Below are 12,380 nucleotides of genomic sequence, written 5' to 3'. Positions count from 1 at the left end.
AGCCACTGCGACAGCGACGTTCGGAAAAATCGGTATGACAACCGGGGGTTAAAGTTTGCCCAATTCTGTATGCAGGTGCGACTAACGTTGCCTTCTTACAAATAAATGGCCTCGTAACATCGTTTTTCGGTAAAATGTGCGTTATCGTGTTGCCGTAACTCACTCCTTCGACTATCGATCGAAATCTCTGAACGTTCCCTTATTGTAAGCTCCCCTAGTCAGTTTCAAAGGTATAAATCTCATTTCGTTGTACCGGAGCTGTTCCGAATTGCACGTAGAAGTTTCGTTTACCTTCTCGGTCTGCTGGAGGGGTTTTAGATAAGTACAAACATGTTTCTCTTTGATAAGAAGTATAGTCGCTCGCGGCCGACCATTTTGATTTGTGGATATACGAACGTTTATGGCGAAAGGAATATTCTTGTGGTGCTCTCGTACTAATGGCACGTGATAAGCAAGGGAGGTTTTTACAAAAGGTGAATTATTATTTCCTTATTTGTAGGTAATCTATTAACTCTGTACTACCTGTAATTAATTAAATCTCACAATGACTTATTATTTCAAAGGGATATCAACTCTTCTACGTTCGAAGACTCCTTGTAGAAAGCACTGTAAGTTTCAAAATTAAAAATAAAATTTTATCGGAAAATGTTCTACGTGCCAATGATAATACTATAGTAGTACTATAGAATTTAATTTCTTGCACTTACAGTGTTTTCTACAAGGACTCTTTATTTATGCAAAACATCTGTATAACCAAAACGATTGTGCTTCATTTTGCTTAGTGTTTTTATGATAATTTGTCAAAAGTTTATGAATATTATTGAGCCGCCTTTACTTTAAAATTCTTATTGCAGAGTGTACATATTTTTGATAATGTAAGCTTACAATGAACATGTTTAATAAAAAATGTGCTCGTATGTTTATAGATAATGACGCGTGCATTTAATTTTCCATGTAAAATCATCAGTTCTATTTGCATGCTCTATTATTTAATTAATAATACAACAAGCAATACGTTATCATCCATATGGATACAAAAGTGTTATAATAATTAATGATGTATCCCATGAATGCTTTAATTATGGTCAGAGTAAATAATGAAATTTTGTGCCTTATAATTTAACATTGAAATGTATTCGTTCGCGGAACTCTGTGCGCAGAAATAAATTAAGGAATATATTTGATGCTGCATTAACGCCAATAGAGAGCTTGAGAAAGGATCGACTTGATCGAATTACTCGTGTTTTACTAAATTTTGAATATAAAAGCGGAATGGTATTTTCAATATTGCTTGAGCTATGGATAAATACTTTCATAAATATTAAATGCCCTAGGTGGCTATACTTTTTCTTTACATTTCAAATAATGTATAACTGCAATTAAAATAATAGGCAAAAATACCTATTCAGAAGAAAATCATGTTGCTTTAGAATTCCTTTTTCTGTTACTTTAATTTCAAATGCCGTAACGTGAAGCGTTAATTTATTAAAATCGGTGCCAAGATATTATCAGTTTTAAAGGAAAATCTCATTAATGAAGAAAGCGCTGTGTACGGGTCTGCAATTATCCACGGAGATTTAATTATGAAGAAAAGTAATGATTTCTTTGTGCAATTACAACGTTCATAGTTTAGACTTTAAAGAGACTAAACAAAAGTGAAATAATTTAAAAAATAGTTACATAATAGATTATATTAGAAATCTTTCATTTTTCTTCTAAGTATTTGCATGAAAAATAAATAGGAATCGGGCTAACACACGAGATCCTTTGCACACTACTTATTCGAGATAACACTCTATTTCAGATTTTCCATTTACATAGCCTAGAAATTCCCTAAAAAAATACTACTACTTAGATATATCGATTAAATTGAAGATAATTAAAAAAAGGAATGTTCATCATCCTCTAGACTAAACTAAAAAAATTTAACAGTATGGATTACCATACCTTCACTCGACGATTAAATATTGTGTACTTTTAATGTTAATCGCAAGAATAGGTACTTCCACTTGCTCATTTTCTGACTGAATATTTCACCGCTACTATACTCCTAGTTTCTGTAGAAGTACTTTTACTGTTACATCGTTTTCCGTTTTTAAATGTTATTGAAGATAAAGTTTCTAGCTCATTCCCATAAATAAAATAAAATTGCTGCCACCAGTTCGATCCAGTCATCAAAAATATCGATGTACCAAGTGTGCTACTTCTATATTCAACGAGCATCGAGGGACACACTTTTCCTTGCTATTTATCATCCACTCTAGTATACATATGTGAAGTATTCGAAAATGCTGATGCATTATTTTTAAAGTGTTAATTGGGAAGTTGGATCTTAACCTTTCTCCACGACTCTAGAGGGCGTTTGATTACTGACGTCATCCTTTGGGGGGGATTCTATAGGTCAAAATAAGACAAAAATATAAAATGAAATATTTTAATATCGCGCTTCGTTGTCGAGAAAATTGACGTCGAAATTTAGCTAAATACGCGTGCACTGAAGTACTTGCAGTTTTAGAACGCTTCGCGCTTGCCGTAAGCGGTTTGCCCCTTACCTCCGCGTGCAGCTCAAAGGGAAGTTGGGCAACTCGAAAATTCAGAAAATTATGCAACTTTGTGTGCAAGTAGAGTAGTTCTCCGTAAGACAAACCTATTTTTTTGTTGCGCCATAGCGCGGTTTTAAGGGAGAAATCACCCCTTCAAAAAAATACCGAATTTTCTTTTTCGTGAAATATTTCGAGAACGGTGAGAGACATCGAGAAGAAGCTTAAACAAAAGTGGCATCTTTTTTTATATCTACAAATTTGTGTAAAAATAATTATCGAAAAATCCATACTTTTCAAGTCACACCTACCACCAATCTTTAATTCGATAATTATTTTGACGTATATAATAATATATAAAAAATGTGTAGCTGATTAACTTGGCCAAAATAAGTTGGATACGAATCCAATTTCGTATAGGATCGAATCAAATATCATCAATCGTATTGCTTTGAAAATTCTCCTGCAAAATTTCAGATTTTCGACTGTGCGGGTTTTTCCTCTGCATTCTTCAATTTTAATTGATTTCAGGCAGATTATTTGAATTATTTGAATAAAATGCAGTAGTTAGAAATGTATGTATAAATGGTAATTGGTTCTAAAGTGATGTATTAGAACCAGATGTATCAGGTGTTTCTTAATGTAAGAAGACTTGCTTTTTACTATCGCACTGTACGTGTTACGAGATAACCGTAAATATATTATGGCGATTTTGATCTCCCTTCGGCGCTACTATTACGAGTGTAAATGAAACTAATAGCACACGATCGTTAAATCGTAGGAAATGTTGGAGGTTAACCTGTTACACGTGAAACAGTACAGCTGTTGCACACGCGACTACAAAATGGAATAGTGAAATTCAGGATATCGTAGAAACGCGTAGAATACATAATATTTGTCACGTGTTTGGTATAATTTGGTTTAACGCCAATGCATGTAGGAACTTCGAAGAATAATGTAGCTTTAAACACCGAAAGTGAATGATTCCAATGTCCATGTTGTTATTTTCGAACTTCCTGTAAAATTTTACGAACGTTTCAAAAGTTCTTACCAATTTGGATACCTTTAGCTCAAAATGTTTTTTACAAAGAAATGCAGATTCACTTATCAGGGACGAAACTAGGTTGTATAGCGCCCGGGGCAAGGATTCTGTTTGCCCCACCCCCCTAAACATTTTACCCCCTTATATTCCCCACTTTAGGAGGTTGGGTTCACATTTTTCATAAAAAAGACTTATAACGAACGTGTTTATTAACTGGCTTCAAACACATTGCAGGTCCCCTAATTTGTTTGCTGTTTATTTACAGACAAATAATTTTTAAATGGATAAATTTTAATTACTTTTCCATAAAATATGTACCTTCTTTATTCCTAATGAAACAACGTAATATACGAATTTGAATAATAGTCCCTATCACATACTGATCTGCAAAACGAGTCTGACTATGCACGACCTATATCACTTACTCTATCCCGCTTTGAATTTCCCTAGCCGAACAGATAGGTAAGTACCTTACGAATTTATGATATTCTTCTATTTGTATCGTATAGTATCTGCATTACGTTACAAATTGTTTTAAGAAAAAGTTGCTTAGATTAGCAAGTTTCAAAATATTGAACAAATTTATAGAACTGTGTAAATTCACAATAGCATCATTTACCTTGCTAAGAAAGCTTTGAAAACATGTTCCCCAGCATGAAATTAAAAAAAAATTATCCCAAAATCATATATGTATTCGCCAAAATATTTCATAACAGACTAAAACATCCTATATATTTATTTAAACACTCTAGACGTTTATCAGCGACGTAACACAATCTGTATATCTTTTTCTTTTTATAAACTCATGTTCGCAGGTATTGATATTACATTTTGGAAACAAGCAGGAAACGCCACTTTCCATTGTTACATTTATCACATTTTGGACTTGATTAGGCTAACGCTCCCGAATTCAGAGCGCACATATTCCTTCGACACCCAGGAACTTAGCAGTTATTTATGGTTCGGATTTCGTGTTACTTAGGATTTATAGTTGCAGTCGCTTTTAATTGAAATTTATGCATAAATTAGAGCTAGGCGACATGAGTTATTGCACACCGATGCATGGCACTGACAAGAGATTAACGGATGTAACCCGGCTATTTGTCGTTCAACTTCTTTTTTCACCGAGGATTTTGGGTTCGCTGCTCGTAAATTCTCGTTCGATCTTGCTCTTACCTAGAACCAACCGCAAACAAATCACGATATTGATACGACATGTAGCCGTAAAACCGTTCACGAAGAAAAATCGTCACTGTCAGAGAACTGCGGGCGTCTTGTGTACCTACTTACAATTACGTACAAAGTATGTGTACCTTCGCGTTTCAGCTTGTGTGCATGTAGCTGGCAAACATATTTTAACTAACAGAAGGAAAAAGGGACAGAAATAAATTCTGATGCTGAGGAACGTCAGGCCTTTTTCGAAGAATGATTCAGCAAAAATGATCGAACCTTTAACCAGCTTTTCAAATCAAATTTAATCGAGAAACTTTTTTCAATCTTTGCTAATTGGACACAGTATTTGTCATTTTGTAAAAATAATTGTGATATAAAGCAAATTCAGTATACCTATCGTTAATGTTATTCTATACAGTTCTTTACATTATCTACTTTTTTAAGGTACAAACATTCTTTCTGTATTATAGTATTCGCTGCTTTTTAGTGTAACGAAATTAATAATTCAGAAGGCATTTGGAAGTGTTTCACGTGAAATTCTATTGGCGTTGGTTCTACTGTCACAGTAATAATCGGGTTTTGCATAATTTGCTTGAGGTAACTTGCTTCAAGGGCCTCACAAACACCAAATATTTCAACCTTCGTGTATCGAAGTAGATATACGAGTATAAAGTAGGAGGTTTAAGGATTTAAATATATTAATTGTTACACAAATAGTGTATGGCAATGGAGTATTTTTAATAATTGGCTCAAAGGTAATTATGACTGGTGCGAGAAAGCAAATAAGTGAAAAATATCCTTAACTATTCGATTACTTGAATAACCACGTGTCTATTGGTGAGTGAATTCCATTTCATCTTTGTCATGAAAACAGATTTTTTTTCTCGTTCTTTCATAACGGCATTTGATGCGCACCAATCAAATGGAAGACAATTGATATTGCAATCAGTCGACGCAGTGACATCTTTGAAATAGTTTTCGCGAATATTGCAATTTCAACTTATTCGATAGCATACACTGCACAGGCTAGACTGAAAAAGGGGTCAAAGAATTTTGGGACATGTGAAAGCCCGAAAACAGAGAAAATGTGTCCAGTCAACAGAGATCCGTAAATCACTCACGAGATATGGACAATTTATATTATTCATGGAAATTTATTGTACATAATATACATACCATGGTGCACAAGTCAACCTACAATATTTATTACTTTAACGATATTCTTGATCCCCAGACCTCGACGTTTCCAATTCCTCTTTATGAGGATCCATAAGAAATTTAGTTTCTTTAAATATTTAATATAATTTTACTCGAGTCAAGAATTTTTCAAAATACAGTAACGTAACCTTTTGCTACGAAATCAAGATATAAATCTATTTTTAAAAGAACATCTATTTTTATTTTGCATCACCTTCATTAAGATTGATTTGCAGACCTGTGTGGATTGAATATTTTTCATTATTTGTGAGCACTACGGCTACTAAAAATTGAATCTTTCTACATAAGTATAAAACATTTTTATGTTAGGTAATTCGTGAAGGTAATATAAAATTTTGCGGAAAGTCATTTAAGGCTTTTAGTAAAATTGTAACATGATCAACTGGCCATTTAATGCCTCTTCTTTTATTACGAATCACGCCAGAAACAACTTCCACCCGAATGAGCTATTTAGGGGTTTCTAGATCCAAGTTGCTACTGCTCGAGGCTTCTGAGCGCATGTATACCCACTCTGTCCTTTTGGAAATGTGGTCTGAAGTTTATTCAGGATTGTAGCTAGCTTCATCAGAGAGGTCTAACGACATCTTATGCTTTTGATATATTCAAAGTGCTTATATTCAAGTCACGGTTCGTCGACTACTAATTACACCTCTGTTTTATTTTTCAAAATACAAAATCAGTATACATGGCGCCGGAATAATCTATCCCATCTATTGATTATTGATGATTTAAATTTTGCACTTTACTCAGAAAGCTTCAGGCAAATAATTGGAATTTTGTTAAAGAACAGAATGCATGATTTTAGCCTCACCCTATCACCTTCGGTGTTTAATTATTTTACAGGGACCATTTGGAACACTCTTCTAAAATGGCACTGCTAATACCCGGGAGCCTTGAGCACTGACAACTTCCACATTTACGCCACGTTACTTTGCCTTTCTGTTTGAGAAACAGAAAGTGTGCGCCTGCAGGTTTAAGCGAGGAGGGGAAAAATGATGCTGCACAAGAATTATGTAGTCTACATATGGTGTGGAAGAAGTCTTATTGTTAGTGGCGTTGAACAGGTGTTTAGAGATTTTTGACTCCGTAGTTAAATTTGAACGAAATCATGGCCGTCTATCGTTATCTGGCCTAAATGTTCTTATTCGACTAAGAACTTGTCCGTTTGTGGCAAATAGAAGTTTATTCGTTATTCGTGATACGAATGAAATTTTACTCATTTGTGATTTTGAATATCGTTTGTTGAATAGCACTAAACATTTCTTTCATCGGCAGACTTCAAAGTAATTCTGTTTTACGGGTCACGCCCAGGGAGTTTAAAAAGTGCAGGGACGTTCGTAACGGATACGAAACTACTCACCGAGGGGTATCGATATCGTTCACGCAAATGGACAAGGTGAATTGCGCGAAAGGCAGGACCATTTTGACGTGGGAGTTTGTTACTATGGTAACTATAAATATACGTTGAACGGGATACCATGGAGCTATTTGCTCTATTCGATTGTGCTTCCCTTCCCTTTGTATTTTTCTTTCCCCCGCCCCCACGCGCATATATCTTTTCTATTGCTTATGCTTTTCGGTGAAATCCCTTGTTGCCGCGAAAGAGAGGGAATTCAAATATAAATACACCGCCTCGAATAAATAGAGAGTAACAGCGTTCGCTTGGTTCTAAACTGAAACCTTTTATCGAAATAACTGTTTTTCGGGTTTACACTGTGCGTCCTTTGATACTATATTATTTTCACAGGATTACATTGTTTAACGTTATTTCAATACTGCAACATGAATCCCCTTTCGCATTTGCGATATTACAAGCTACCAGCAGAAAAATATGTCAGAAACTTGGCAGATAACTATTTTACCAGGAATTTTATTCGTCAAAATAGATTAAATATTGCTCGCTAAACTATGGCTGAGTCTCCATCATTTTGTGCAATTATGATGCTTGTATTAAAATCATTTGAACGTTATATGCATACCGTCAGCTTAACTTTGTATTTTAGTAATCAAAACCGACCTCGAAAAAAAGTAAAAATGCACTACAAAGTGAAAAATAATTTTTCCCCTTATTTAATCTATGACTCCCAATTATTTTATGTCGGGGCCTCGTCATTGTCTCTGTGTAAATCTGGCGCCGACTTAAAAATATTGAGAGTCATATATTAAATAAGGAAAGAAATTATATTTTACTTTTTAGTGCATTTTTATTTTTAAGCAGTCTAAAAAAGAGATCATCAAAATCGGTCCATATGCTGAGGAGTTACGGGTGGACAAACATAAAAAAAATACATACGGGTCGAATCTACAATCTCCTCCTTTTTGAAGTCGGTTAAAAATTAGTTTTGACGAGTACACGGGGAGTTTCAATAAACGAAGGGATTTTGTTGGAATAGTTAGCTTGAATAAAATATCAGATATTTCTGTAATATTGTGTTGCCTGACTGTAACTAACAGTGCATAAAGTTTAGCACGTTAGTAATAAATTTAAATCGTAGTAAAGAAGTTATGAGTTCTGAAGAAAATATAAAGAGCGAAGGAAATATAAAAATTTTTAACCCCTTCGCGCTAGTAGATGCACGTATATATACATATATGAACACTGAAAATATTACTATCATACACACGTACGATGCAACAGTTTATGATGCTCAAACTCGTTGGGCTATTATAGCCTTATTTTACGTTTCGATGACGTTCCTTAAAGAATTTATTTCGCAAAGCCCATTAATCTGACAACAATTTTATTGCCTAATTTGTGTTACAACGTCGGATTAATAATTTGCTTACGCAGTTACGAGCTCGTAATCAAGAACTCATAAAGTCGTGGAGTGTACTCTGTTGTAATAGCCCATTCTACGCAGAATTACGATATTTGAAATTTAAATGCGTACCTACGCGAATTCTGTAGTAAACCAGATAGTGAAAAAGCTTTCTACCTTTTATATTATTTATCCGCCAGTAAAATAATACACAATTTTGAGATGAAGGAAAATTCTACTTCCATAATACGAGCGTGCCATTAAAACATAGAAATATTTGAATAGCAAAATATTTCATGCGATACGTCGAGTCGTCGATGTAAATGTCAGTCATCTCAGTAGTAGGTACCTGCTCGTGGTTTTTCGCGGCACTTTTCAAGTTTTCACTATTCAGGTTTGAGTTATTAAGTTTTTTACCCGAATGTAAGTAACAACCGACTTTAGAATGCAATAACTATATAACGGCGTACAAGTCTTCCGGATGACGGAAGTAAGATGGTAATAAAAGAAATATGTGATGATAACTGTAACAATAATGGAAATAGCATGAGGGGGAGGTGAGGGATAAAGTATGAAGGTTCAGACAAGGGAAGGAGGAAGAAGAGTATCGTGAATAATGCCCAGAAATGAAAGTGTTGCCACGCCCGCAAAGGAGTAGAAGGATGTTAAGGAAGGAATAACGCGGAGGGGTCGTAAGTAATGTCCGGAGCAATAAAAAATGTGCTGCGGTACTTGGACGCATGGTCTGAAGGAAATAACTGTATAAGTTTCGTTTTATGTTACTCATGCGAGCCTTCAATTAGTTCTGTGGTCTTTAACTAATATCTTTAATGGTTTAAGTTTTGTTAATTAATTGGTATGCGTGAAACGAACTTCCTGATCTTTTATGGCAATATGATAAGACACTGGAGTTGCCAATTTATATTTTTAACACTCTTGTCCGACCATACGTACACTTCTATCACTTAATCAGTATTACTTATTTAATATAGCGTGATCAGTTATTGTTATTTCACATTATGCTTCGAAACATCCGTGCTATTTCAAATATTCCACGTGACAAATTATCAGGAAAAGAGCTATCAATTATTATAATTTTCCTATCACTATTTCATGTAATTAGTATCGTCAGTATTTTAATCTTCTGTAATGCAAATTATTGATCACTACCAACCCCCTGTTATGTTCCTTTCAATACCTCTTTACTAGGGTCACAGATCGCAATCTCATATACATACTCCTGCATTTTTTCGAGAACTAATTTTACCCTTAAAGCTCTCGAAACCTTTCTAAAGAGAGAGGGTTCATTACTGTGTTTAATTAAACGAATCAAGATGCCGTTCAGGTCTTCACGTGGTTACCGCGGGTTCATCGTTAATTAAAACCACGGTAAAATTTTTTTTTCTTCAGTTATTATACCATAATGTACCCACCTCCTTGGGGAAAGAACTGTGAGTAGATGCACTTGAAAGTTTCCTCTCTGACGACCCCCGTGGGACACTCTGCCTTGAAGCCACGATATATTCTCTTCAGCTCGGTCTCGGTGAATCTCGTGGCTCGACAAAGGCTCGCCAAAGAATCCGGTCTGTATCTCGGCGTCGGCTCCTCCTCGTATTCCGAGTCTGCGAAGTTAAAACGAACGATTCTTTTGTTAATCGCGGAAAAAGGATCGTCGAATGTCATCTCTGCGTTCTACGATCTACACATATAGTCACAGAGTGTGAGTCCTTAACTCTTGTCCAGTTTATTTGTTGCATGAAAATCCATGCAACAGACTCTAGGTTTCTAATGTTAACCCACCTTTCTCCTAATTGTACGATTTTCTATCTGTACTACTGTTTGGACTTTCAGCCGAACAATGAAGAACAGTATTGTATAAAGTAGGTGGGACTTATGATTCACTCTCTATATTTTATGGAGGATGTAGAAGCGAACGATCAATATGGATATCTACCTCCATCGTAATCAATGAAATGTTTGTAAAATGTGTGTTACAGCCCATTCTATATTTGTTTATGTAAACATGCCGACATTAATAATCCCTTAACGTCTGTGCTCATATCTGACACGCACGCGTTTCACCTGCAGATTTGTGCACTCTCGTATCTGAAACGGGCTGCTCTGGATACGTTTGTAATCAGTGGCTCATTTACTCTAGCCACCGAAGTGGACGATTTATTTGTTGATTGCTTATCTTAAAACGCATATTCAGTGCTACCGACACGTTCCAGTAAATTTGCTGGGCAAACTCAGTGTTACAAGATATTCCCGCGAAATCTGATAGAAACGATGATAAAATTCTTTCTTTCGGATTTTTTAGAGAATCGCAAAGCACACAAATGCATACATTAATGTCTGCGTGCACCTATAATCATGTATTTTCACGCAGTTTAGATTAAAAGTATTTAATTTCTATTGTATGCAGGGGCCGATTTGTATATAGACTAAGTAGGCCTAGGGCGACAAATTTGGAGGGCGGTGAATTTTGGGTGAAAAAATTGGAAAAGGTTTAAACACAGAAGCTTGAAACAACTTTAAAAACAATTCACTCTCTTTTCATATTACAAATTAGCAATAACTTATGTGTGAGTTGTCATATTAAATTAATTCTAAAATTGTCTCAACTCTTTTAAATTAAAATATTTGATGATATTTCACGTTAGCCTAGGGGCGGCAAATCTCAAAATCCGCCCCTGTGTATGTAGTTCAATTCTACTCGGGATATGTTGATTGACTCTGTAAATAATATTTATGGACGACAGATTCATATGGTTTCGTATCTAGTTGCATGCACTTGCTTTGTATTTAATTTTCCTTACAATATCAGGAAAATCCAAACGATTTACATTAATATATCAAACTTGTGGTTTCTAAATTAAGTGCTTGTTTGCTGGATACCACTCGTACGAACAATATTTTTCTACTGTTATCTGAATAAGCTTGTTCCAGACCAACCAGTGAAGTCTACGTTATGATAGCAGTTCGGCATTGGTATTCAAAAGTTGTAGTTGAGGTATGCACGTGCATGCACACTGTTATCTATATCCGCGCAAATCCCTTCGTTGGCGTCAAAAACTTCGTTTCAAGATAACCAGAATTCAACAGCGACAGATCAACGTGGAAAAGACGGTTACCTATTCAATATGCAACTTTGGGATTTTAATAAAAGTGGGAATAAAGTAGGATCTACAAATTAATTAAATAACTCGTAATATATAGTAGTCTCTTCTGCATACTATTTGTTCACCTTCTGCGGAAAAAAAAAATAGTTTAAACTCTGCGTTCATTTGCGAACAATTCGAGCTGCTTATTTACAGTAAGATCTCTAAACCCTTCGTTCCTGATAAATGCACGTACCGTATACGTGCGTAGAAAACGGAATCTTCGCTTAAATAAACTTTGCATAAATTTGAATTTCGTACCCGCGGGTACAATGTTATCATACGAGGACTTTACATCATTGATACGCTAAATTACAAATTCTCCGCGGTGTTCGAAGCAAAATACTCCCCTTGTTCCTCTCGATATGCGTTATGCTTGTTCCTATTTTATTACAATACAATACAATATCGATGCCGCGGCATGCAGTGGTTCACGAAAGCATTCCAACTTTTGCGACTTATAGAACAACGTTAATGAACTAGATCT

The 12,380-nt window shown here is 35.2% G+C and overlaps 1 protein-coding gene across 1 annotated transcript in view; it reads right to left on the bottom strand.

Moving 5' to 3' along the window:
• The window catches only part of LOC143369221 (uncharacterized), a 59,713-nt gene that overhangs the window by 33,841 nt on the left and 13,492 nt on the right, over positions 1 to 12,380 (bottom strand). Inside the window, exon 3 of the mRNA XM_076812877.1 lies at positions 10,166 to 10,354. Coding sequence (XP_076668992.1) covers positions 10,166 to 10,354 — 189 coding nt within the window. The remainder of the gene's footprint in view (positions 1 to 10,165; positions 10,355 to 12,380) is intronic.

The sequence above is a fragment of the Andrena cerasifolii genome, chromosome 5, assembly GCF_050908995.1.
Source record: "Andrena cerasifolii isolate SP2316 chromosome 5, iyAndCera1_principal, whole genome shotgun sequence".
In the NCBI taxonomy this organism is placed as follows: Eukaryota; Metazoa; Arthropoda; class Insecta; order Hymenoptera; family Andrenidae; genus Andrena; species Andrena cerasifolii.
The sequence above is the reverse complement of the archived record's forward strand: the minus strand, read 5'-3'. Positions and strand labels throughout refer to the sequence as shown.